Source organism: Aulonocara stuartgranti (assembly GCF_965226115.1).
Source record: "Aulonocara stuartgranti genome assembly, chromosome: 1".
Classification (NCBI taxonomy): Eukaryota; Metazoa; Chordata; class Actinopteri; order Cichliformes; family Cichlidae; genus Aulonocara; species Aulonocara stuartgranti.
The window spans coordinates 28,652,240-28,679,795 of NC_138939.1; the positions used below are offsets into that span (position 1 = coordinate 28,652,240).

Sequence of the window (27,556 nt, forward strand, 5' to 3'; positions counted from 1 at the left end):
CATATATCTATTCATCCACCATGACACTCAAGACCTGCATCTGGCAACCCTTAGACACATTGATCAATCCATCTTGTGCCTCTCTCACGTAGAACCTCGTGCTGATTCAGTCCCCACAGGACATGGGGACTGCTAACAGAAGTAACCCAGAGCAGAAATTGAGGCGTGAGAGACAAGAAGAAGGGGAATGAAAGTCACGTAAATAACAAATGTGTTTCAGCTGAAATAACACTGATTAGATTGGGCAAAAACTGCAGAACGCCTGAAGACAAAAAAGGAAAGGAAAAAAATTCCATGGAATCAAGGTCCCAATACTGAGGAACAATATTTCTACAGAAACAGGTAGAGCGAGTGAGAGACAAGCACGGACAAAGACGCACAACGAGAGCCAAAGTACAGGATTGGGCATATCAGAAGTGCAAAGTAGTGTTTCTTACACAAGTATTGAGATGCAGATCAAACTTTCACAACATAATAGGGCCTGTCAGGACTCTGTGTGTGTGTGTGTGTGTGTGTGTGTGTGTGTGTGTGCTATCGTGGGTGAGGATGTTCATTTGGAAATGATCCTCACACATCTGCCAACCTGCTTTTCTAATGGGGTGAAAATGAGCCTCTTCTGTGCGGGTTTGCAAACCTGGCCGGAATGACTTCTCACATGTATGTCAAGTTTGGGGAAGACGCTCACGATGATATTTGCATATGCATATACAGAAAAGATACTTTAACATCACTGCAGCGTTGCTGTGCATGCAGCAAGGTTCGCTGTTTATTTTCCCTACAAGAATAATGCTCATGCAAAACTTGAACTGGCTGCGTTGCATGCATTTGCACAGGAGTAAAACTTTTATGCTACTTTGCAAAAATATTGTAATCTTTAATGATTAAAAAAAACATGAGTTTCACCATGCCCTGCTGAATTAAACACAGAATTGAGCTAAATCTCTTCCTCAAATCCAAACATGGCTAAAGCTGTGTTTTACTAAGCAGTCCACTTGCCACAACTCAGCTGTAAAGATTTTAACTAGAAGCTCTTGCTGACTTAGTGTTGGGGGATGGGGTTTTAACTGAAGAGGGAAGGGGGGCGAATATGGGGTCACACAGGAGGAGAAATGGGAGGGTCGCTGTTTTCTTTCTCTATGCTTTAGGAAAAGAAAGGAAGGAAGCCCTAGCAAGGAAGAGAAGCCCGAACCAAGTGAGGAGAGATGGATGATTGGGGGAGGGACTGGAGGAAGAGCGCTGTTCATTGGTAGGGCTCGGGTCGAATTACACCATTTGCCGTGCATTAGTTTGTTTTTCTCCCAGCCTGGAGAAGTTGATTCACTGAGACGCGCAGAATCTTTTTTGGGAGATTACGGCAACGCGAAAGGATACAAAATAATCATTTCCGATGAGGTGAGTTCCTTGCAGCTATGTGGACACAGGCTTCTTTGTTGCGCCCGTATTTTGCAGTGAAAGTCGAGGAGGGGGGAGAAAAAACTAGAGAGGAGAAGTCTTTGCTGGGAAACAAAATATTTCTTCTGACCACGTCGCTATGCTGCTCTGCAAAACCGATGGTTGCAGGACAGAAATAGTTGAGGTCCGGACTATTTTTACTAGTGCTTTCGTGCAACACTATTCATTCATTCCTTACAGGGCTGGCAAAATGAATCCGTCCAGCTCCAAAGCTTTCCACTCCCCGTAAAGGGGGAAAATTGTAGTTGTTACAGTTCCTCCTCCGGTCTTTTAAAACTGCCTATGAAACCGGTGATTTCAAACTTCTGCGAACCATATCTGTATTTATTTATTAAAGAAGAAGAATCACAGAGGATAGTTTTGCGTAAATCCCACATGCGCTATCTTGCTCTCCGCGCACCCTCTGTTGTTTTAGATCAGTTAAGTCAGAGAGCGGCGTAGTAAGGATATCGCATCGTTAATGTTTATATCTTTTCCCTCTGGTTTCCAAAGTTAATCGTAGTGAAAAGGGGGCTGGTGTAACAGTGTATGAGGGAGGAGAAGGGGGGCTGGTGCGGTCGTGGCAGAGCTTTGAAGCTCACTTATCAGAGCGCAGGGGCCCGGGGACGGAGAGAGACTCATCAGAGGCAAGAGTCACAATAATGTGTGGCGAGCGGAGCTGAAATCTGTGCGCAACTGGATAAAAGAGAAAAGTGGGGTCCGGATGGAGCGCAAAATAACAGGAATATTACATGCTGGGGGTTTTCTCGCAAATGGATTACCAAAGGAATATGACATTCTGCTGGACTGCCCCGTTCATGTGTGAAATCGGATACTTGAGGTAGGTGTGCCCAGTGTTTTGTTTTTGCAATTAAACCATGGATAAAGCGCATCTTTTTTTCGTTTTTTAGAAAAAAATACGTGTTTCTTGTTTTTTTAAATGTTGGTATTAATATTATTGGATTGAATAAAGGGCATAGCCTATTGCTACTGGCCAATCTATCCGGAGCGCTATACTTAGTCACTATAATCTATAAAAAAGTATCAAGTACGTTTCCGAGTAAAACGTCCCGCTTATCGAATGCAAGAGTGCAAATGGGTTCCTGATTATAATCATGCTGATAGAAATATAATTGGAGCCACGCAAACGTTTTCCTTTAACCTTCCGTGCAGGCGAGTGTCCCTGTTTTTATTACAATTTCAGTCCCAATAACAAAGCGTTTCTAGTCTGAACTGTTAAACAGTTCAGAGCAGGAATAAAAGTGTTTTCTGGCATTTTGACTTTACAAAAAAATCAACTTGGGATCAAAGGCAATCTGCGCAGACGAGCGAAAACAAACGGCTGTTAAACAATTAAGAGGCAAACTGGACGAGCAGTGGAAAATGAAGGTCGTTTGCTGATGTCTTTAAAACATATAATACATCCCCTGATCCATTACTAAAGTCACATATTGGATAATAAATTGCAAAAGCGCCCGTAACCTTTCTGGAGGCAGAGTGGCACGGAAGCCCTGCCCTGTGAATAGATTAAGTGCTATAGAGGCAGTTAAACGAAGCCCCATCACTGTTGTCACTTCACAGATGTCCCCCGCGTCTTTGTTGTCTTTTGTATCAGTTGTGCATGTGGACTAAAAGGGGTCTGAAATGATTTACCACGGACCAAACTTGAATGCCTTTATGCTCCAGTCCATATAATGCATGCATTCGAGCCCGGGCTGCTGCGTGGACTGTGTGCGTAAAACAGGAGAAGAAGATCCAAAGGCAAAACTTGAAAAATAGAAAATGAAACGGAGGAAAAATGATGAAAGCAAGGGAGTCGAGGTAGTTCTTTTGTTTCATAAGGAGCTATCCAGGCGTGATCAGTTTAATTATTTGTGTCTTAAGGTTTAGGAACATGTGGCTAAATTAAGTAAAAGAGCAAAAGGTGCTTATTTTGTAGTTGTTGCCATACTAATCTGCTCTACTCATTTTTTTTTTTTTTTTTATTGGCAGAAGTGTTCACTCATTTTTAACTATTGTTGGTTTGTGGTCAAAATGTTGCTGCTATAAATTCTCCCAAAGGCTTTAAGTTTTTATAGAAATAAGGGATAAAGGAGGATGTTTGCATTTCCCTGGAAACTTTCAGCTGGCTGAACCATGTCTCAGAGATCAGAGAGCTCGGCCTAACTGCTGAAATGACAAACTTGAGATATCGGCAAGGCCATCAGACTGTGGCCGGGTCAGACATCAGAACCAAGCCATGGGTTTGTTGACAGCACAGCTGGCTTGTGTGTCTCACTTCGCTTCACTTTCCAGAGGGTTAGAACTCAGTGACCAGAACGATCACCGTTGACCTCCTCTACAGCCGGCCATAACCCCGGAACAACCACCATTAAACCATACAGTGATCAGTATTAACCCTTTGTAGCCTTATAGGTTCCTAAACTGCTGTTCACAAATCAAATTGTTCCATACTTAATTGGCTGAGAGATGAAAGTTAGACCCTATGTGACGTGTTCAGAGTGGGCACGTTTTTATACTTTGCTTTGTTCCCTCTTAGTCCCTTTCGCAGCCTCGAAAAAGCTCTTCGGAACATGGGTCCATGGACCGGGGGTGGGGCTCTATTGTGTTGACTTGCCCAGAGCCCCTTTTGTTTCTTGGTCACACCTGCAGCACAGGCTCTTTGTGCTCTATAATAGTAGAACTACTGCTGAGAACAGCCTTTCTCCTGTTTCACTCCTCCTCTCACCAAGGTAGAGAACAAAAGGGAGGGAAGCACGGTTTAGGGTGGCACAGCCTTCTCCTTCAGCCAGATCTCTGAAGCAACAAGTCCAACCAAGCCCCTCAGAAGGGATCCTTAGGTAAACAGCCTGTGATTAGGGGGTGCTTGTTATTACTCAAGTGGGGAAAAGGAGTATTAATCATTTGTGGGCATGTCTGGGAGCTGCTCTAATCATCTGGCTGGCTCAATCTCCTGTGTGGCTGCATCTTGATTACTTTCCAAGGGCCACAGTTGAGTTTTAACAGCCGTGTCACTGGATGCATGTGGGTTTGAAACAGACAGTCATACATGGACAGGTGATGGTGCAGAAATACAGGTTCGGTCACGATAGGAGCCAATCATTAGAAAACTGACACGGCAAAGATGCATTACATGATATAATGTTAGGTAATCTACTATGGCATGATATTAAAGTTATACGAAGGGCAAAAATGCCCTTGTAAATACAAAAATCACTGTGGGTAATAAGTGTGTGTGTTTTCATCAGGATTCAAATTTATGGCGTCCAATTAGCCAAATAGCTCTCCTTCCATCTCTGTCCACCATTTTCCGTCTGTAAGTTTCTTCGCCACCATGAGTCAGTTCACTTAATTTTACTTCAACCTCATTCATTGATAAGTGCCAACACAAGGAGTCATGAAGTAGTCACTCTGGAAGGTCAATTCGCCATTCAAAGTGGCCGCAATTGCCAACAGCGCCTCGATAAATCAGTCACAAGAGGAATCAAAGCCGTATATAGCAGCACAAAATTTTGTTCCACCGCAGTTTAGACAAACAGAGTTAAATAATTTAACTTTGTAAAAAATAAAATAAAAAAAGAACTCCCGGGTCATCCGATTTCCCGTTGTGCAAGATGACAAGTCAGGCAGCCTCAAGCAGCAGCAGCAGCCTTTTGTTCTGCTGGGATTACATCCGCCCTTCACATTCACACGCAACTACAAAATCCTCACGCACTACTGTTGTTTGCTATCCTTTTACTATCCCCAAATTCTCCCAATAGGACCTCCCTGCAAAAACACATTCATCCAGTGCTGCAATTGAGGAGATTTTATGGCTTACGTACTGTATGCCAACGAAAGCACAGCTAAGAGGAGGGTATGTGTTAATCTGTCATTTTAAGCTAAAGGAGCACTAAAGCGTCCCCTGTAACTACCAGAATTGGGCTACAGACCCCTACACCCACCATCAGCAGAAATGGCAGTCCACTCGATTCCCCTCCTCCTCCTCCCCCCATGTTTAACACCATGGGTTTGAGCCAAAAACATCAGCAGGGAAAGTGCGTGGTTGTAGGACACTGCAAAGCCTGTAATAACAGAGGTAGAGTAAGGCAAGATTGAATGGCAGTGAGATGCGTGACAAGCCCAGCGTCTCCAGGCTTGTTGAGGCCTATATGTGTGCATACACACACACACACACACGCACACGCGCACACACACACACACACACACACACGCACACACGCAGGAGGGCAGGAGCCAGAGAGCGTAAAGGAATAGTCAATAGAAAACATGCTGGGCTCGCTAGAGATTGAGAAGTAATTTTAGATCACTGACCTCTGAATGTCTTCTGTTTCTGTTTTACATTAAAGTTTCTGAGGGAAGCCTTTGCCTTCCACATCAAGGCTATTACCATGCAAGGAATCATGGGAGATTGGCACTGAGCTTTTCGCCCTTCCTTAGTGTTTTTTTCCCCCTTCTTTTCATCTGAATTGTTTAGTGGGGGAGAATGGTACAGGGGCAAAAGTGGCATGAATGTGAGTGCTTCTGAAGAGCTCGTGTTAAGCAGGAGTGTAAAATTCTGACAGGTAAGGAAACCATTTACCTGTGAATACAGCCAGGTTTTTGGCCACAGGTACAGCCTGCAGTGTGTACGATAGTTCTATAGAATTGAAACACGGAGCTCGGTTTATTTACTTTCACAGGGCCTCTATTTTTCAGCCGTCGAGTATTTGGTATCTATTTCTGTCTCCGGCTTCTAGAAATTCAGCTATTTATTGCCTGCGTTTTAACGCAGCAGATTTCCTGGTGTGAGAGGCGTCTGAATGAGGAAGTAAAAAAGAAAAAGAAAAAAAGCTGTGATGCTTTTAAGGATTTTCAGAGTCGCGTCATCAGTCCTCGTTAGGATCAAGTTTCTTACATTTGCTGCTCCGCACAGATCGGGGAAACTGCATCCATAGATCTGTGGATGGGTTCTGCCCAGTGATTCATTTGTGACTACAGTAGAATTACTGCCTGCTTTAACATTATTGATGTTTGTAGTTATAGAGAGAGCAAACAACCCTTTTGGTCCTCATAAAATCTTCCCTTTTCCCCCTTTTTTTTGCCAAAACATCAAACCCGTAATTTAACCACTAAGTGGACTAATTGAGATTAAGCGTTGTCTCATCCATGCCTCACATTATCCAGTCATAATGACATTGCTCTTTGAAAGGCCTCAGTATCCCACAGAGTCCTGAATAGCCATGATTACACACTGGTGATGATTAAAACATGTTGGCATTACCCCGATTCCATCTCACCACTACTTTCATTCTTTTTAGTGACATGCCATCACACAGTAGCTGTTTAGACCAAAATTGGATTATTAATGGACGCACACACACAGCATACTTTACATCAACATGCTGGCACAAAGGTTGTGCAACAAATTAGTTATGCCATCTACATTCTAACAAAAAGATGACATGCCGATTGTTGCTGTCAGGTAAACACCTCGCGGCGGCTCATTTTCTACTTGACAGCCATGTTTGCTTATAATTAATTCACTTAACAGCCATATGCATTGTAGTTTATTTAGTGTTTTTAAACTAAGCTTCTGGACATTTTTTCATAAGCTTGAGGCTCTTCAAAAAATATCAAGATGAAAGTGGCTCGATTTATAGTTACAGATATGGAGAAGTCCATGGATTGCCTTCTCTGGCTGCTGATCTGCCATGTTTCCTGTGTGGATCAATCAAAGCACTAATGGCTTGGCAGGCAGGGCTCACAGACAGCACTGGAGCAGGTGTGCTTTGGGGCTAATTGAAAAATGAGTCAATAGTGTGTGTGTGTGTGTGCGCACATGTGTGCGTTCGCGTGCAACACACACATCAGTCTTTGTATTACACCATTTGAAAGAGTGATTACGTATGTGCAGTCGCGTGTGTGTGCATCCAAGTGCGCTCCTGGCTAATCCATCCCTCTGCCTGTGTGACGTCTCCCAGTAAATTGTTTATATCCGTTCAGGCTTTGCCTGCATGAATAATTCGTTTGCCTTATAAATATTTGAATGTACACCGATCATTAATATGCACAGACACAGTCTGTCTCTAAAGTACTCCTTCAGACACTAACATACACACTAAACCCCTGCCACTCCCACAATAAATTATTGCCAAAGTAACTGCTGGTGTATCATGTCTACAATCAGATCATGTACAAGCTTTTAATCCACAAAAATTACTACAATGTCAAAACAGCTGTACATGAGTAGGAGCTCATAATACAAGTATGAGTGAATCACTGCGCTGCAATAAAGCACACCGACCCCAAGGAAAAGCTCGAGCAATAACCACAACTAGAGCGCTGATAGAGGTGTGCTAAGGTTAGAGCAGAGGCTACACTTGTGATGATGATGAAGTTGCAATGTGCTGATTAGTGTTGAGCCTGGCCCAGTACAAACCAATCAGAGCACAGATGTACTGAGACAGCAGGCCTGCCACGTTTCTAACAGAGTCGACTTCCGCTCTTTGCAACACACACCGAGACACCCCACCGGTCAGTTGGCTGACCTTCCCTTAGGCAACAGATGCAGGAAAAGGTAGAGGGGAAGTGCCAAGCGCTGGCACTGAGAGCTCAGTCATCAATAAACACGAGAGCGTTTTACTGTATGTTTGCATCACAAAAGCTTGAAAAAGAGACAGTTGTTGCTCCGAGTTTAACAAAGGGTTTGGACTCGGTTCGCGTAGTTCACAGCGGTACAAAAGATTATATTTAGCACATGTCAAGTAACGAGAGCATGTCATTTTTTTGTGTGTGTTTCCAGGTAACATCTCCACCAGTGTGAAACAGGAAGTGTCGTCTGTGAGCAGACATGGGCCAGAAAGCTGTGCTTCTGCTCAGTGAGCTGCTGCTGCTGCTACTGACAGTCTCGCGCACTCTCCTCGCAGTCAGCTTCCCGGAGGACATCGTACCCCTCGATGTCGTTGACGCGCACTGTGAGTACACCCGTAAATGAGCTCAACAGAGACCGGGTTGAGATTATAATTACTCGAATGTCACTCAAAAATAGAAATAAAATAATGACAATCCCCATGTAAACCTTTTACTTGCTCCACTCAGAATATTGTTACAAAAACTTAAGACACACACTAGCGCCTCCTCCCTCTCATCGGGTCCATACTTTAGACGCTAGCATCCACCGTAATAAAATCAATCTGCTGTGATGTAATGGAATAACAGAGTGGTATGCTGGCAAAGGCAGCCGTTATCGAACACACAAAAACATTACAATGACGCACAGGTCTGATTGGAGAGACTGTAGTTGAGTCTACGTACACATAATTCCCATATCTAACTATATGTTTAATCAGAACAGGGTGGTTTATCAGCGTATCACTGTTTGCTTTTACCAGTAGCCTCCCGTTAATAGCACATGTTTGTTGTCACTGCAGTTTCACGGCGGTACCCTGTATTCAGAGGCAGGCCCTCTGGCAACGAGTCCCAGCATCGCCTTGACTTTCAGCTGATGACCACGATACAGGACACTCTGTTCATCGCTGGCAGGTAAATCCAACACACACACACACATACACACACCTCTCCCCCTCACCAATATACTCAGTCACTCCTTGGCAGGTAAACAGTGGCATAAAGGGGTGGGATGCGGGAAGGGTGAGCTCTTAGCGTTATTGGATCTCTGGCTTCTGGTCGTGCATCTGATGTATATGGCTGGTATTGATCCAGTAAAGGCGTCTATCTTCCCGGCCTGACGCGCTGTCAGGGATTTCTTGGCATCTTTACATTTCTTTTTGCTATTTATGGGCAGTGGGATTAATCTGACCACTAGCACTACTGTAATATTGTAGCAGGAAATCACTTTGACATCTAACAGTATAACACCTTCCCCCTCTGGAGCCCCTGTAATCACCACCACATGTATCTGTGTTGTTAGATGGTATGCTAGAAATGTGCATGTTTTTACTGAAAGTGAAGTGAAATTGTGTTGTGTATTTGTTGTCAAGATTATTCATTTATTTATTCTATAGTAAATGAGGCCTTCTAATGATAAGGACACAAAATATTCTCATAATTGGGAGAATAATAAAATACTTTGATTAATGTACACACACAAAGACCCAGTAAGTAACAATATATTCTTGTTGTCACTGAGCTGCATGTTTTGTTGTTCGTCCACAGAGATCAGGTGTACCTAGTCAGCCTGAGAGAATCCTACAGGAATGAGATCATTCCTTACCGGGTAAGATTCACACAAGTTGCTCTCGCAATCCACAAATACTGAAAGGGCTTCATAGAAAATACTGAACCATTCATCACAGAGTGGACAGGTGGTAAAATGAGAGAGTGGAAAAAGTGTGTGCCTGCGTGTTATGTCGCACGCATGTGTCTGATACCTCATGATGTTGTTCTTTTTCTTCTTCTTTTTTTTACAGAAACTAACATGGCGATCGGGCCAAGCTGACAGAGAGATGTGTGCTGTGAAGGGAAAACACAGAGTAAGTAGGGGGGAAAAATCATTAAAAATCACTTTTTGTTTGGTCACCCGTGTCACCCATGACACGGACAGAAAGTTAAACTACAAACCTCTGAAAACACAATTTAATGTTGTGCATTTTCCTCCAGGACGAGTGCCACAACTTCATCAAAGTTCTGGTTCCAAGAAATGATGACCTGGTGTTCATCTGTGGTACTAATGGCTTCAACCCAATGTGCAGATACTACAGGGTCAGTATTCAGGGTCAGAGCCTGTGATTCATTAGGCAAAGCTCATGCAGGCTGTGTACAACAGCATGCAGTGGTCCTTCGTTTACTGCAGGAGTTACGTTCTAAAAAAAAACCTGCGATAGGTGAAATCTGTGAAGTAGCCAACTTTATTTTTTACAATTATTATAGTTGCTTTAAGGCTGTAAAACCCCTCACAACACACTTTATACCCTTTTCTCAGACAGGCACGAACATTTTCACACTTTTTCTCTCTTGTTTAAACACTCTCAGTTCAAACCTTCGTAGAAAAATAAATCCAGTATTATAGAATGAAGTCAAAGGCAGCCTTTGACGGTGCAAAACGTTTCATCGACATTGTTGTATTCGTTGTTGAGAACAATTACAAACATACAGTACAGCACTTCAGAGTCACACTGGTAGCGATCGAAGATTTATGTAAATTTGACAAGCTGAATGCATTCTGTACTGTACAGGAGACGCGGCATGAGATTGATTGACAGTCTACAGCCAATCAGGACGCAGAACACTGCGTAGTAAAAAAGGGAAGAAAAATAACCCATGCAAAATTGTACCAAAAAAAAATCTGCGAAACAGCGAGGCTGCGAAAAGTGAACCACGTTATAGGGAGGGACCACTGTATACCAAATGTGGACTGTTACTAGATAAACAGCAATGTTTTACTTCCTGTACTATCTTTTTTTTTAAATAAATTTGACAAGATTCCTTTCAGTGATTTATGTGTGCACCAGTGCTTCTGTGTGTGTGATTGTTTGCACCGTGCCTCTTGAGAAAGCTCTTTTTAATGTGTGGGTGATCGCTCCGTTCCCTTCAGCTGGATAACCTAGAGTTTGATGGGGAAGAGATCAATGGACTGGCACGGTGCCCATTTGACTCCAAGCAAACCAACGTTGCCCTTTTCGCTGGTAAGGGTCAAGCACACACCCGCCCACGCACGCAGTTCATCTCGCCAAAGAACAACTAATGTGTTCCTACTTACGCTCTCATTATCACCCCTGTGTCTTTGCCACGGTAAAACTGGGCCTGCAGTGCTAGCAACTCGGCCAATTAAGCTCTATAAAAGAAGACAAAACAACAAAGGATCCAAGAGCAGCGCATCCTACTTTTTGGTGACTGTGTTTCCTTCTTGTTTTTGTTCTTAGAAGGGAAGCTGTATTCTGCAACTGTAGCTGACTTCCAGGCCAGCGATTCTGTCATCTATCGGAGTATGGGTGATGGATCAGCCTTGAGAACCATCAAGTATGACTCCAAATGGCTGAAAGGTAATCCTTGTTTCTCTCTCCTCTTACTTCACTTAAGATACATGTGTCTACCTGCCAGCTAGCTCGATGCTCATGGTGCCTTTGCGTGGTATATGTATGTGCGCTGGCTGTCAGGGTTGTTTTTGGAGTGATAGAGAGCTTCCCTGCCTTGCCAAGCTCTAGGAGGATATGGCCTGTTCTCTCACAGGCAATCTAGGTCACCCCCAGTCATATACAGCCTTGTACAAATCCCTGAAATATTCAACATGCACAGTGGTGGTGACAGTGCAGAAATACACTTCAACTCTCTGCCTCTGTCTCTCTTTCAGAACCTCATTTCCTGCATGCTGCAGAGTATGGGAATTATGTGTACTTTTTCTACCGGGAGATCGCGGTGGAGCACAGCAATCTGGGAAAGGTAAGACCGTGCACCTGCCGTTTATAATGCATCACGTATTCCACACACAGCATATGCAGGCCTTTATCCAAGACTACAGCTTTACGCCTCCCTCAGTGCCTGCGTTTCTGCCACAAATGGGCCCGGTGGTAATGGGGGCCCATTCAGGCGCTGACACTACATCACATTAGAATACCCGAGAAATTTCACGACAAGTGTTTGGTAGGGATGTTCTACTAACGTAAAACCATTACACAGTGGTGAGGATTTGTCTCACAGAGATTGCACGCTTTTGTGTACGCCTCTCCCTGTGAGGCACACACACGCAGATGGCATTATAAATGTCCCATGTTTGAAGCCAACCTCAGATTTGACCATGCCTCATCCTGAGCTGGCCGGGCCACAGGAAGCCGGCATCCTCCATCAGCCACCAGCTTATGAATATTTCAACCCAACTAATGCTGGGGTGACACCTGGGCTCTGATGGAGGTTTGCACTGGTAAATAATTAAAGCTATCCAAGCTAACTGCTTTATCATACTTGATTTATGCTTTAAGCCTTGGCAGTATGTGCAGTCCAACACACTTACACATGGCCCAGCTTTAAGTCAGTATAGGCCCATTGCAAGTGTTTGTTTGTTTGTTTTTCTTTCTTTTTTTTTTTAATATTTGCTCCAGTCAGAGTGAACAAGTTAAATATGAGAGAGTCTGTTTGTTAAGTCATCTGTGCTGAGTTGCTACAGGATGGGGAGATGCATTATTCAGCATGTTGAAGTGTTTTTAGTGGCATTCACTGAGATGCCCTCCTCATCTGCACGCCTCAGTCCTCTCTGGGAAAAACGACAACAACAAAAAAACGTCTGCACCTCACAGGTTGTGTATTCCCGCGTGGCCCGAATCTGTAAAAATGACGTGGGTGGGTCACAGAGGGTGCTGGAGAAGCACTGGACCTCTTTCGTGAAGGCGAGGCTGAACTGCTCCGTGCCGGGGGAGTCCTTCTTCTACTTTGATGTGCTCCAGTCCATCACCGACATCATCGACATTAACGAGGTTCCCTCTGTGGTGGGCGTGTTCACCACGCAGATGAACAGGTGAGCCGTAGCTGCCGTTGCTGCAGGAGGAATTAAGAGTTCAAACAAACAGGGGATTTTATCTAGATATTTTTCCTTTTCTGCAGTATTCCAGGGTCAGCGGTGTGTGCCTTCTCCATGGCTGATATAGAAAAAGTATTCTTGGGCCGGTTCAAGGAGCAGAAGACCCCTGACTCTGTGTGGACTCCGTTCCCAGAGGAGAAGTTACCCAAACCTCGGTAACGGTTCATCTTTTCTCTTCCTCAGAATAATATCCAAATTCTGAACCTTGCTAAGCACGTGGAACCAAGAAACTAAACTAAGAGGGCGATGTCCAAAGATGTTTTTTGTTTTTTTGTTTTTTTAAACGTGGTGCTGGACTCGTCAGCTGTTTACCGCCTGTCATTTTTCACCTTGTCTTAACCCTTCTTTGTCCAGGTTAAACCCAGTGAAATGAAATCTTTTGCACCAGGTTATTAGTTTTGACCCAGCACACACATTTACCATCTGCTGACGATTAAATAATTAATTTAGTATAATTAGATGCGCTGCATATTTAACCTGTTTACAGTCAGCGCCTATATTTGCAGCCCTGCGTACAAAACACAGAGTCCACGAAGCACGTAATTACCCCAGTAAATCATTTATGGGAGGATAACCATGCATATGTATATTTTATGCCTCCAGCTGAGGTCTTTTTGTGATCCTAATAAGCACCTGCTACTCTCCCCCACCCTCTCGTGGCACTTTTCCATCCATCTCAGAACACATTATTATTACTCCCTGGTGTGCGATCATATAGGCTGATCTTTGACCTTTTGCCCTCCGTGCAATGGCACTCTCTATCCTAGACCCGGGAGCTGTGCAGGTCACGGTCCAGCTGCGTCCTTTAAGAGCTCCGTCGAGTTCCCGGACGATACCCTGCAGTTCATCAAGTCCCACCCCCTCATGGACACAGCTGTGCCTTCTATAGGAGATGAGCCTTGGTTCACCAAGACACGGGTCAGGTAAACGCATAAAGAGCATATATCTTACATTTGAAACTTGTGATTTCAGATCATACCTTTATTGGAAGGATAACCAAGTAAAGTCTTCCTAAAAATAAAAAGTAATCAAAAATCTTGCCAAGATCTTTTACGACCCATATCTATATCATAGCTGAACATTTGTTGTGAATCTGTTGGTATTTTTCAAATGTGGATGAAGTAAGTCCTTCAGTGGAAAATTGGTAAATAGTATCCATAGATGACACAAAGATATAAAACAGGCCTTACCTATGTTGATCAGTGAGCATATGGGATATGTGTATTCAAATAGTCTTTCCTATTTTGCATGAAATAACCCCTGCTGTGAGTAACACATGCCTTCTGCTACGTATAAAGGTACAGGCTGACAGCGCTGGCTGTGGACAGTGAAGCAGGACCCCACAAGAACTACACAGTGGTGTTCATCGGGGCTGAGTCGGGGGTCGTCCTCAAGGTTTTAGCCAAGACCTCCACCGTGTCTCTGAATGACAGCCTGCTCCTGGAGGAAATAGACATCTTCAACAGGGCCAAGTAGGCACACATGCACTTTTCTCCCTCTTCTCGTTTCCTCTTCCCCTTCTGTCTTTTGGCTGTGGAGTCAGCAACTCTTACAGTGATGATTCCTGGCACAGATGGCAGTGTCTGTCAGCTTTGTGCTCACGTGCATGTGTGTGTGTTTTTGTTTTGCTGTGTTTTTGTGTTTTTTGAGTCTGGTGTGTGTGTGATTTTATTTTTATATTTTTTTGGAAGCTAAAATGCACACTGCCAGGAGTCAGGGGTTAAATTCTTGTTAAACTGTAAGAAGAAGCTTCTGTGAGTCGTCAACCTAACAAGTGATTAAATCTTCCGAGACTGAAACAGGAGACAGACGGGTCTGATAGACCTCTGATTAGGTTTCTCTCCACCCTGTCCAGGTGCCTGTCTAACCGTGAGGATGACAAGCGTGTCCTCTCGCTGCATGTGGACAAAGACGCACACAGCCTTTATGTCGCCTTTTCAAGCTGTGTCATCCGTATTCCCCTGAGCCGCTGTGAAAGGCATTCCTCCTGCCACAAGTAAGTGATGCACTACTGCACACGTAGGAGGTTAAATAAAAATGTCCTTTGTACAGCCAGTCATAGCTTTATTGTTTTGTTCTTCGGCTAAATGTCATAAAAGCAACGATAACAGCTTTACCCTGTGCCTTGTGGTTAATGTTCAGTCAGTCACAAGTGATTATAGCGTTCTTTCCAGAATGATTAAACCTGGTGTGTGTGTGTGTGTGTGTGTGTGTGTGTGTGTGTGTGTGTGTGTGTACGTTTTTGCCATACCAGGTCCTGCATTGCATCAAGGGATCCTTATTGTGGCTGGAAGCCTCACGGAGCCTGTGAGAGGATACAGCCAGGTGTTTTGTGAGTTCACAGCCCACCTGCAATATGAAGCACAAATATTACAGATGAGAAAATGACAAGAATATTTATTTATTTTTTGTTGTCGCTGCTATTTTGGATTAATATCTGTTTCTATCTGTCTTTCTCTCTCTCTCTTTTCAGGGCTGGATATGAGCAGGATGTTGAATTTGGAAACACGGCCCACCTCGGAGACTGTCAAGGTATCGATCTCATCTCCATGCCATGCTATTTGTCCTCAGACATATACAAACACACACATGCAGCTATACACACACTGTACACAAACTCATCTCTGCATACACCATGAGCCTGCACACTCACATCAGTAACCACTCCAGTAACTTGCCCCTACATTAGTCTTACGTGCAGTATTAACACACATATCTACATAGAGTACATGGCCACCTGTAACTAATACCGCCCGTGAGGCGGAAACATGGACATGTACAATTGAGGGTCATGTTCAGCCGGTGCAAATGACAGAGGTCTTGTGATATGTCACGACTAGAAAATGTACATTGACTGATTTCACTGCACCTGTCCCTTCATATGTATCAGCTAAACATGACCCATGGCTGAACCACAGTATTGATCAGAACCAGAGTGCCTCCAGTAAAAAAAATGACACTGCTGGCCGAGTGCTTAATATACTTCCTGTTAAAACCTAAACTAAGCTGCACTCTTAGTGTCTCTCAGGAGTTTTATTTTTCTTTTCTTTTAATTTTCAGAGTTTCCTTATAATGATTTCTTGTCCCTTTTAATTCTTTTAGCATTTTTGGGCACTACTTCAGCGCCAGATTACAAATCATTTGGCGATCCTACCTCTGGTTAGTTTGATCTTTTACTCAAATGGTTTCTTTCCTTGAGTTCAGCATCTCCTGCCTTTTTCTTTCAACCCCTGCTTCCCTTCATCTTTTCGTATCAAACACCTCTCGAATGCTAATATTCCCTGTGTTCATTTTCATCGCCATCAATAACCAAACCACCAGGCAACATCAGCACTCTAACTGGGCGACGATTGACTTCCTCCTTTTCACCCATCACCTCCTGTTCTGATCCATCCTCCCTCTTGCATGTCTACTCCACTATACCTTGGCAACCTTCCTGTTGTGTACCAACTCCTCTTTTAACCATCACTTATTTCCTTTTTAAATTGTCTTCAAAATGTACATTTATTGGTATTTGAAAACACAATCATTTAAACTGTGATAAAGTTTACTCTTTTGTTTTTCCATACACTCTACCGATGCCTACTAACTGGGATGATAACAGTATGCTTTTCACTCGTCTGCACAGTTTAACAGTTTGTTTGTCACCACAGACATGGAGTTTTCATCAGCGCCAGTCACTATCCAGCCCAGTGGGCCCATACACCCCCCAGTACTCATACCCAGTCAGAGCCCCAGCTCTGGGCCTGATCCAGAGCTCTACGGCTCACGCTTTGTGCTGCAGGATGACCCAGCCACCTCCAGTTCTTTAGACTCTATCCCAGGGGGCCAAGAGGGTAAGGCCCACAGGGAGGCAGCCAGCATGCTGCATTGAGCCTGATCTGATAGCTGCCAGGAAATGTCACTAAGCCACGCTAATGTGAAAGTACACATATATGCAAACACACTGTGGTTGCTAATACGGTTTTCCCTTAGATAGCATGGCAGATATTAGTCTTTTCATTAAACATTTATATTATGATTAATATTTTATTTTCATAATAACTTTTTTCTTTACTTAAATGGTAATTTCCTTCATCTTCTTTCTTTCTTTTACGCAACACTGCTCTAACGTAGTTTCTTTAAAAGCTCTTGTTAGGAATGGCCTCTTGCAGGTTAGACTTTCTAACCCTAGTTCTAGTAATAGATTACCCTGGCTGGTAAATCATTGACTGGACCAGCTCTGCCACATCATGGCCGCACGGTGGATGACTAACTCTTTCAATGTCTGTGGTTACTAACAAACTTTCTGTAGAGCAGCAGCTATCTGAACACCTGGATGGCAAACACTTTCCTCTGATCAATTTCCTGCTGGTTGATCTCCTGCGGGAAGAGATTGACATGGCTCTCTATCTGAGATAAGCGCGCACTCCTAACCCTTTAGTGCTGGATGCATGACAAAAAGTGTCTTGGAACGTGGGACAAGGCCACACTTTGAGTCTTCCCGGCTGAACTAACATAGCATTTCCTCTTAAAGAAGGACAAATTGGGTGTGGGTACATAACAGCTTCTTCACCATATTTCTTCTTCATCTTAGATTAGGATGAATGTAACAATATTTGTGGTTAACTACGTTGTATGGTGGAGGTTGAAAAGCAGAAGCTTAAGCATGGCTGTGTTCACACAATACTGTATCATTTCTGCTGTGGGTACACGTCACGGAGTCGTTTCGCCAGAGGGTTAACTGATGCCTCACTGTTTTGTAGGTGTGTGGGATATACAAGCTGGTGAGACCAACCAGTTGGTCCACATGAACATCCTGATCACCTGCGTGTTTGCTGCTTTTCTCATGGGTGCCCTACTGGCGGGTTTAATTGTGTTCTGCTACCGAGACTCATTCCTCCGTAAACCAAGACATGTCCACAAGGATGCAGAGTCTGCACCATCTTGCTCTGATTCCACTGGAAGCTTTGTCAAGCTCAATGGCCTCTTCGATAGCCCTGTAAAGGTACAGCCAAACTACAAACTAAAAAGCAGCTTCAATCATACCGCTTTTGTGGAGAAGAGGCATTGAACAAGATGTGAAACTGTCTAATCTTACTCTTGGTTTTATTATCACATTCTTAGGAGTACCAAACCAACAATGATTCTCCGAAGTTGTACACCAATCTTCTCAGCACTGGCAAAGACCTGAACGCGCCCAACGGTGACACTAAAACCGTCATCTTGCGGGATGGATGTCAGCCCCCCGAGTTGGCTGCTCTGCCCACACCAGAGTCTACCCCTGTGCTTCAGCAGAAAGGTCTACAGCCCATTAAAAACCAGTGGGAGAGGGCACATGGGAAGGTCAGTGGGTCCCGTAAGGAGTCCAACTCATCTGCCAAGAGTCCTCAGTTCCTTCCTTCTTCTCCTACTCCTGCTAACTCTAGCTCCCACCACCCTCACCTCGCCCTGGGACACTCGCACATCCCAAGCGCCGTGGTCTTGCCCAACGCTACACATGACCACCCCAGCCATGACAATGGGGAAGATACACTACCACATTCATCTGAAAAGAAGCTTAAGAACCCAGATTCTAAAGGAGCTAAGAAAGACCAGAAGAGGTCTGTGGATGCCAGAAATACCCTAAATGACCTTTTAAAACACCTCAATGACTCTGTGGCCAACCCCAAGGCCATTCTTCAAGAGGGATCAGTACCCTGCCCGAGGCAGCACCTCACACTCGAGCCCATGGAGGAACTGACTGAAATACCCCCCAAGGTGCCCAGTCGAGAAGCTTCCTTGTACTCTCCCTCCTCCTCCCTGCCGAGGCACAGCCCCACCAAGAGGGTTGATGTGCCCATGCCCACTACACCAACGGGAAGCCTGAGCATGGGGGGCACCCTGGAGAGGCAAAGAGGGGGGTACCAACTCCAGCGGAGTGCATCTCACAGGCACTCCTTATCCACCTCACCAAATGGGGTAACCATGGGGGTGTCTGTGTCTCGCCAACACAGTATGAACAGAGGGGGTTACATGCCTCCGACACCCCCCTCCAGACTTGATTCACATGGTGGAGTTATGGCACCAGGAATGCATTCAGCCCACCCACCCTCAGTATCCAGACAGAGCAGCTACAGTGGGCATGGCTCACTTCCTCGCACCGGGCTTAAACGGACCCCTTCAATAAAGCCAGATGTGCCGCCTAAACCCAATGGGTTTTCACCACAGACTCCACAAATGCGAGTAGTCAACAAGTACAGCTATTAAAAGACCATGGACACTTCAAAGTGAGTTCTTGGCCTTGACTGTAGAGCTTTGAGCCCTGAGGGCTTGGGGGGAGGGAGTACAGATGGGATAAGGCCTAGTGTGTGTTTGTGTATCAACTTGAGGTGTATTTCCCCTTTAAATGATATGCACATTCACTCACACTAAAACCAGAAAGTCATACATATGGCCAAAGATACTCGTTGGGGCCTCTTTGCAACCCTGCAAGCCAACCTCCCTCCCTTGCCACAGTAGCCACAGGATATGATCAGTGGACAGTGGTGAATCTGCTGCTGCCCAGTGTATCTGGGCTTAGGTCTCACCCGTTACCACATTTGGAGCGAGGTTTAGGACACCAGCAGAGGTCACGATGGTGTATGTGGGACCAGGTCAAAAAAAACAGTGGAATACTTGAAGAATGGGTCTCATTTGTCACTCCCCTTGAGCACTGTCTTCCCACTAATGTGAAGTGAACAGAGAGAAGCCAGAGGCCATAGCTTTGGCTGTAAGATGGCATAAGGCAGATGGAGGGGAAGATCAAAACGTATAGCGCGTGTGTTGTTTTAAGATACACGTGGCCGTAAACAGCTGATCAAAACTGTAAGAAAAGAGAAAGTGTGTGTGTGTGTGTGTGTGTGTGTGTGTGTGTGCTGGCTGACAGGAAAGCAGATTTGTGTAAATGCAGCAAATATATTAGTGCCACTTGCCCAAGAATGCACCTTAAGACATTTAAGACCTAAGTCACTGTCTTTCATTAAAACAACATATTTTCTTTGATCTTCTTTAAACCCCCCCTGGACAGAGCTGAGGTCATACCTCTTTGTCACTCTGTTGTGTACTTAGTAATTAGATTAGGTTGTGGCGAATTGGTCATGCTGGCTGTACACAGAAATGGCCAACTCAAATTTTGCTCACTGGTTTGTGCTATTGATTTCAGATATAGGAGTTTTCCCTGATGCATGTATTCCCCCTACCAGTCGAGGATAGCCTGTGACATGGGTGTGCACATCTGCGTGTGTGTGTGTGTGTGTGTCTGTGTTGTGTTGCAGACAGAGGCCAAGGAGTAGTTTTAAGCAACCAAACGCACTGATACATGAAATAAGATGTCTCTCTCTCTGGGACTGAAACTTCCTCTAACCTCCACTGCCCCTTTGTAAGAATTCAAGAGTGGTTCAAGAGTCTTCTGTCTTTATGTAGCAATGGTATTAAAAGAAAATGCAATTTTTCATCTCATTCTGTAACTGGGTTTCCAACAAAATGACTTGCTTTTATAATCTTTTACTATTTTATTTAAAGAATTTACCATTTTGAAACTAAAGCAACACCAATGGTTTAGCCCATATATTTGAATTCCACATTTCAAGGCAGGTTTATTCTGTTAAATGTCTGTGTGTGCGTGTCCCCTGATAGAAGAATGCTAGTTTTTTCCTCCCACTTTAAATCCTATTTGCGACATATTTAACTGAACCTAGAACAATACGTGGATGTACCATCTTTGTCATCTGTCCAGTTCTGCAGCCCATGTTCCCTGTGCAGATTTTCTTGCGAGTGGCCCCGTGTACAATCAACACTACATTTATCAATGTGTCCAAATGAGTCATGCTGGGAATGACAAGATACTGTATATACTAAAAAAATACTATAAATAAGGAGTATAAATATTTTTAGGCAAGTGAACCCGAATCTGTGCGTTGTGTGCCTTATTCACGAATACAGTATATAATATTGGCAACGTCAATTGGTCCTCTGTATGTTATGTCATATGCTCGCTATATGAGTGATTTTTACATAAGCAAATTGAAATTTTAGCAGGATGCGCGTCGGAAATCTAAACTGAAGCGATACTGAAAACACACTGACAAACATTCCATTTGTGGATGCGAGTCACACAAAGGGAAAGCAAAAACACCTACTGGGATATAAATCAGTTCGTTCCTCCTTTACTGCCGGTGTTGAAATGAGTGGTGTTAATCCACCAGGTAAAGGTGCCATGCAGTGAATGTATTTTTCTTGAACGTGGGATGTAGGTAGGGTGGTGAGACCTTGCACTGTGGAGCAGTCAGCTCAACGCAGCATATCCTGCCCACAGCCGATGTATTAAAACAGTGTTCACACAAAAGCCGTCTTTTGGCATGGCCGCCCGGAATCTGTAATTCCCCCAGGATTGCAGGACAGGAATTGTTTCTATTGGCCGGCAGTGACGACCAAGGGATCATTTCTCGTTAGCAGTGGGTACTTATTTTAAATTTTTTTTTCTTTTGTGAGGGCGGGGGGTGAATTCTGAAATCTCATTCGAGTGTCAGTTGCCTGTTCAAGCCCAAAGCCACATTTTGTTTACAAGTGATGATTGTATGTAAAGACTTTCTGCCTGTCATCGAACCAGAGTCTGGGCTGTCTCTTTTCTACTCGACACATGCACACTGACATCACAGACACACACTCAGCATACACTGTTCAACTGCCTTGTACATTGCAATATGAACTGGGTCTTTCAGTTGCAATCTAAATTGAAGCCTTTATATTTCAGTCTGGTGTACGTGCAGATGAACCAGATTTTGTCATGTAATTCTAATTTAAATACTGTGCAACGTGGCGATGAGAGGCCAGCTGATCTCCAGAGTATTTGAGCGTGTAGATATGTTGTAAAATTGTACTGTGAATGTGTAAATAATAATGATGGTCTTTGTTTCATGATATTTTTTGTTGTTGTTTTTTTTTTTTTTTCTCCATTTTTTTAACACGGCATGTATAGTTGAAATAAAACATTACTGCACAGAAATTGTGGTGTTTTTCACAACAAACTGCTGATGAACTCAGCAGAGCTGGGTTTTGTAAGCCATCTCTTTGTTTATCGTGTTTCTGGACAACTGAGGAAGGCTCAGATTTGAGAGATAGGGCCTTGTGAATCTGGTGGTGAAATGTAGTAGGTGGTTGCAACATGACTGGGAAGGAAGTAGCTAGCTGGGTTCTGGGAGCAGACTGTAGAATGATTAAGACTATTTTTAGATGTCTGGGGCCGGCACAGAGTCAGCCACACCAGATAGCATGTGGGAAAGTTTCCAAATTAGTATGTTCTTGTAGACCCCGAACATCTGGACTAACTGCTCCCCAGGGGATAAGATCTAAGCCACCAATGAGCTGTGGTGGAATGCACACAAAAGTAGCACCCACATACATTTGGATGCATGCAGCGCAAACATCTCGTTTATGTTATGCACTGATAAAGCTGTGGGGAACATCAACAAAGAATAAACAAGTGATGGTTGGATAAGAGGTAATCACGGGTTCATGTTATCCAGTTTGTTGAACTGCAAAAAAAAATGTGATTGCCATCTGAGGTGGGATTATTCATTCACCTTTAAAGGATGTAATATATGAAACTAATGCACATATAATAAAGTCTAGAACTGCAAAATGAACACAATCAAAATACAAAAAGATTCATAAATAAAACGTGTTATCATAGGATGTGTTGAAACATGACCGCGTGGATGCAGGGGAATCTACTGCAGCCGTTAGATGTCACAGTCCAACTCGTATCACGAAACGCCAGCATCCCCGGTTTGAATCCAGCTGGGTAAAAATGCTCTCTAAACCAGGGGTGTCATGCTTATTTTACATCGTGGGCCGCATACAGCCTACTTTGATCTTAAATGGGCCAGATCAGCGAAATTTCTGTCAGTGTTACAAGTTTAGCTACACATTAAAGTCCTGAGATATCTTAATATAAGAACAATAAGTTGAATTCCAACATTATGTCTCAGTTTATCTACATAATAAAGAAATGCTGCTGTCGCAGAGAAGTCTGTCAGCACAGTTCTTTGGGCTGAAATTATAATAAATAAATGTGAACATTTTCTGCCAGCTCATTGCCCAGACTGTCCTGTAATTATAAAACACACAGAAAATATCCTACTTTTTTCCTTCTGTAAGAACAGAAATATCTATAGTTGGTAAATGATAGATTAAAAAAAACAGGAACTTTTCTGTCATATAAATCTTTACCCATTACTCAAATACTCAAGTGTGGTATGAAAGGCCATGAGGGAGTTGTTTCTTCAGCAGGAAAAGCTGTGAAACAAAAATGTCCAAAATGTATGCCCTTCCTCACTTGTTCCAAAGCCATCCAGCCATCCAACGCCCGGGGGCGTTCTCTTCTCTTTTATTCTAATTTCTTTCTTTTTTTTAAACACATACAGTAATGTAATATCAGTTATACATACAACCACGATTTCAAGTGTTAACGTCCTACTAAAGCTCAAATCAATAACCGGAATCATCTGAAGCCAACTCATCTTACTAATCTGCATATAAAGAAGCTGTGTAGGAGGGCTCTAAGAGCGCGGGCCCTGCTTTGTTTTGCAGAGAGGTGATGAGGCCCTTTGGATGTTTGGCTAGGAGGCTTTGTGGCTCATCACTGCCAGCAGAATGTTGACACAAGTACTCCTTCATTGGCTTTCTGCAGGACCTCCAGAAAACTCACACCTCCTAGCAACCCCCACCCACCCTTTCTCTCCCACATACACACACACACAAGGGAAACATTCTCCCCTCTGGGTGTTCTAGCGGGGGTTGGGGTGTGATTTGGTTAGGAATGGGGAACAACAAAGAGGCACCTCTTGCTATTCTGATGTACATCCCATCCTCTCAATTTATCAGATGGTCTCTTTGAATTAGTGGAGGCAAATCAAACACAGCCAATGATTCTGTAGCCGTTTCATTCATTTGTCCGTCCGCCTGGCCACACTTAGTCTCATTACAGACAGCGACTGTTCTCGGACAAAAAGCGAGCGTTTGTTGTCATACTGACGCGTCTGTGTGCATGTGTGTGTTTATTCTATCTCTCGTGGGATGGGGAAGCGAATGGTAGAAAAAAAACAAGGAAAAAATACGTCTTGGTTAAGTCTAAGTGGAACACAGCGAGGCCACTCATCTAGATGCAGGCAGATGAATGTAAATTGCTAGAGCTGAAGGTACAGATGAAAATTTGATTTAAAACAGTAGCAGCGGGTACAGAGACACACACTAACGCAGAGTGATATGGCCCATTTTCTGCTTTTTGGCTTTCTCTGCAGCATCTCTTTAGAAATTTAAGGATAGTGATTAGACTGAAAATCATCCATGTGTATGCCTTCCTGTCCTCTTTTCCTAAAAGCCTGGAGGTGAAACCAGCAATTCCATTTGCAAGCCTCAGTCATGGAAAAGGTGCTCACAGGGTTTCTTTGTGGGCTTTAGCGATTACATGCACTCTCTCTGATGTATTAAAACCTGACCCAGTGTCCAGGAATTGACTCATTTGAAAATGGAACTAAATGACAGGGAGGAAGTTAAAATTTCTCCAAGTTGGATCGAAAAAAGTTTTGACACTTGTACAGCCTCCACATTCGGGAAAAGCCATCAAAATCTAATCTGTGCGCCAAGCGACCTTACATTAACAGTTGGTTAATGGCACACGCTGCTTTGAAAAGTAACTTAAAAGCCAGGCAGGCAAAAGCGGCGAAAGAGCGAGAGGTTGTTAAAATATGAGGAATGGAAGCGCAGATAGATAAGGACCGGTATTTCCCCCGCCTTTATGAGTAAATACAGGCATTTGGATCATAGATGAACAAAATAGAGTGATGGGTGAAAAATGCATGGCTTCCCAGTTCTCCCCCAGTGACCTTCAGCCAACCTCTACAATCAAGATCACACCGACACCTCAGAGAAGGACGGTGAGAGCTGTGTGATGAGATGGCAGGAGGAAGAGAACTTGTTGACAGAGCTTTTAGTTCATTGTGTATTATATAATAGTTACCATGATGTACTTATAGTCCATAGTTATTGCGTTCTCATACATGTCCAGAATGTGCTATGACAGCTTTGTTGTATCTGCACTCCCGCCTGTGTTTTATTTGGGGGCATATTAATTAGGGAGGAATACTGACTGGGAAACATATGGGAATAATTATTCTGAGGTCCCCAAGTCTTTGTAGAAACATATGCAAAGATGTCCAGAAATTGCTTAATTACTAAAATAGAACTTCAATCATAAGTTTTTGTCTTTGTTTTCTTACGGTTCACAGATGCTTTGTTGCCACAGATTGTGAACCATTAATTTAACGAATATCTACCATCTTTTTCACAGTCTGTTCCTAACATTGGATGGCTTGTGTTTCAAGTACATCACAGCTGTATAGTGCAATTAGCCATGATATTCAGCGTGATTGATGTGATTATGTTTTATGTCTTTTACTGTAAGTAAAAATCGCATTTACACACAACGAGCACAAAGGAGAGGCATTCAGCAACACAGAGCAGCCAAGTAGGGCCTTTAAGCTTGTTAGCAGCAATACACAGTCACAGAAGCTTTTTAGGTACACATGTTTCAACTGCTTGTTAACACAAACACCTGCGGTAGCAACTCAGTGCGTTTATTCATGGTCAAGGTCTAACCTGTTCAAACTAAGCACCAGAATAGGGAAGAAAAGTGACTTTTAACTTGGCATGGTTGTTGATTCCAGACAGGCTGCTCTAAATATTTCAGAAATTAGTGATTTACTGGGATTTTCCCACACAGCTGGTTTACAGACAATGGTCTGGAAAAAAAGAAAATATCCAGTGAGTAACAGTTCTTAAGGCAAAAAATGCCTTGCTGATGTCAGAGGAGACTGGCGAGATTGCTTCTGATTACGAGGCATTAGTAACTCAAATAACCACTTGTTACAATTAATGTATGCAGGTCATGTGATTGTTGGGGTTTTTCTGTATGTATGATTGTAGCGTCTACCATATAATATAAAGTGCCTTGAGGCAACTGTTGTTGTGATTTGGCGCAGTATAAATAAAATAAAATTGAACTGAATTGAATAGTAGAGCATATCTAAATGTGGGTGCTATCCTGGTTGCAGGACACTGCACACTCATACAACAAATACTGTTCAGTCACAAGGTAGGTGCACCTTTAAGCGCACCCTCCTTTATCATTTATGTCACTCCAAATGGAACAATAATTGACAAAAGGGACATCAAACTGCATTTATTAGGACTTTCTACTTAGCTCATAATACAAGTGAGCAGTAGGATCATTTTCTCATAGATTTCTGCATATGCACCTGTGTGCCTCTGATTTAATTTTTGGAACCAAATGAGTTATCACCTGCAGGTCTAATTTACCTGACTTTAACCCAGGGGACCATCAATCTTTCATATGCAGTCTATGACAGAATAATGAGCTGTGAAGTAAATAAAAGCTTAGAGTATGTAAATCTGATACATCCACTTAGTTAACAAAAACATGCAATTACAATGTTTGCCAATTGTGCCAATTTATATTACTGAATGACCTTTATAACCCTTATCTACAATAATCCATCATTATGCTAAACTCAGGCAATAAACATAGAAATTGTTGACTGACACTCGGCTCTGAGGTCACAGTAATGGTATGAAGAAAGAAATCAAATCAAGTTTGCAATTATTGTATGTTACTAGAAAAAAAAAAACCAAAGAAAGAATTTATCATTCTTTCCAAGCTACACAAATCTCTGAAATCACCTTCAAAGATAACACCCACTGATAAGCTGCAAAATAAATCTTTGAGATTTATTTCCACCTAAACTTGATGTAGGAGTATCAGGTGTCGCATTAAGACCACAGAAGGGTTACTGCCACATCTGGGTTGCGTCTCAGTCCCAGATAGTGCAACATGGTACTGAATCTAGATTCATGCCATTAGGTATTACCATGCATAGCATCAAGTCAGTAATGCAGGATAGTCTGGGAGAAAGAGTCTAGAGACACAGATATACAACAGTGCTAAGAGCAAAAGGAGAGAGTGAGATGAATATCTGCCCAATGTGGTTCTTTAAGATGCATAGACCCTGCTCCAACACCTGCAGGTGCTTATCTGTCAGATTTAATCTGCTCACTGGGCTGTGTGCTTGTGTGCGGATAAAAGAGTGTGTTTTGGAGAAGAGTTGGGTTGGTGAAGCAAGTTGTAGCAAGCCTATTGAGCGTACATTGACTTACCAAGACTCTAAACACCTGACTGAATCTAACTCTTGTTGCGTGGATACTGTGTGTTCAGGTTAGGGATTATCACAACAAAGTGTACATCTGGCAACTAAATAACCCTCCACCTGTTTTGCATAATAACTTCATTTCTCTTCTTCTCTTTCTTCTGTTTTGGATCTTTCCACGGTCTTTATCTACTCCCCCCCCACCTTTGAAGCCTGACTCAGACCCTTTTAGAGTGTGGGTGTTCTCATAGCTTTGCTGGTAAAACAGTGGATTAGCGCAATTGCTTTATGACTAAAGCCAAGCCTACTATTACAGCGCTCTGTCATTGGGAAATCACATCTTCCCAGACACGCACCCATTACACACCCTGGCACCCACCCTATCCCCAAG

General features: G+C 43.4%; 1 protein-coding gene and 2 long non-coding RNA genes across 6 annotated transcripts in view; 1 reads left to right on the plus strand and 2 right to left on the minus strand.

Moving 5' to 3' along the window:
* LOC309717263 overlaps positions 1-9,883 on the minus strand; it is a 55,946-nt gene extending 46,063 nt beyond the window's left edge. The window contains exon 1 of the long non-coding RNA XR_014279654.1: positions 9,804-9,883. This is a non-coding gene — a long non-coding RNA (uncharacterized lncRNA). The remainder of the gene's footprint in view (positions 1-9,803) is intronic.
* Positions 1,105-21,454, plus strand: sema6d (semaphorin 6D). Of its 4 annotated transcripts, XM_082549693.1 has the most exons (20): positions 1,105-1,392; positions 8,216-8,387; positions 8,844-8,955; positions 9,589-9,649; positions 9,843-9,905; positions 10,033-10,134; positions 10,967-11,057; positions 11,295-11,414; positions 11,723-11,811; positions 12,663-12,880; positions 12,967-13,098; positions 13,711-13,866; positions 14,242-14,415; positions 14,799-14,939; positions 15,198-15,275; positions 15,417-15,475; positions 16,046-16,102; positions 16,597-16,779; positions 17,689-17,930; positions 18,050-21,454. In XM_082549693.1, exons 2-20 carry the CDS (start codon positions 8,264-8,266, stop codon positions 19,169-19,171), a joined length of 3,324 nt encoding a protein of 1,107 aa, XP_082405819.1. In that variant the 5' UTR covers positions 1,105-1,392; positions 8,216-8,263; the 3' UTR covers positions 19,172-21,454. The 4 variants fall into 4 exon arrangements, with proteins under 4 accessions (XP_082405819.1, XP_082405821.1, XP_082405820.1 ...); XM_082549695.1 differs by lacking the exon at positions 16,597-16,779; XM_082549694.1 differs by lacking the exon at positions 16,046-16,102.
* The window catches only part of LOC309717221, a 37,576-nt gene continuing 24,455 nt past the window's right edge, over positions 14,436-27,556 (minus strand). The window contains exons 2-3 of the long non-coding RNA XR_014279652.1: positions 15,195-15,292; positions 14,436-14,507 (exon numbers count right to left, since the gene is read on the minus strand). This is a non-coding gene — a long non-coding RNA (uncharacterized lncRNA). The remainder of the gene's footprint in view (positions 14,508-15,194; positions 15,293-27,556) is intronic.

Coding starts and splice junctions, on each gene's coding strand:
- sema6d (XM_082549693.1), top strand. CDS start 8,264: ATGGGCCAGAAAGCTGTGCTTCTGCTCAGTGAGCTGCTGCTGCTGCTA. Junction 11,812..12,662: donor AGCACAGCAATCTGGGAAAG/GTAAGACCGTGC, acceptor TGCACCTCACAG/GTTGTGTATTCCCGCGTGGC. Junction 16,780..17,688: donor TATCCCAGGGGGCCAAGAGG/GTAAGGCCCACA, acceptor ACTGTTTTGTAG/GTGTGTGGGATATACAAGCT.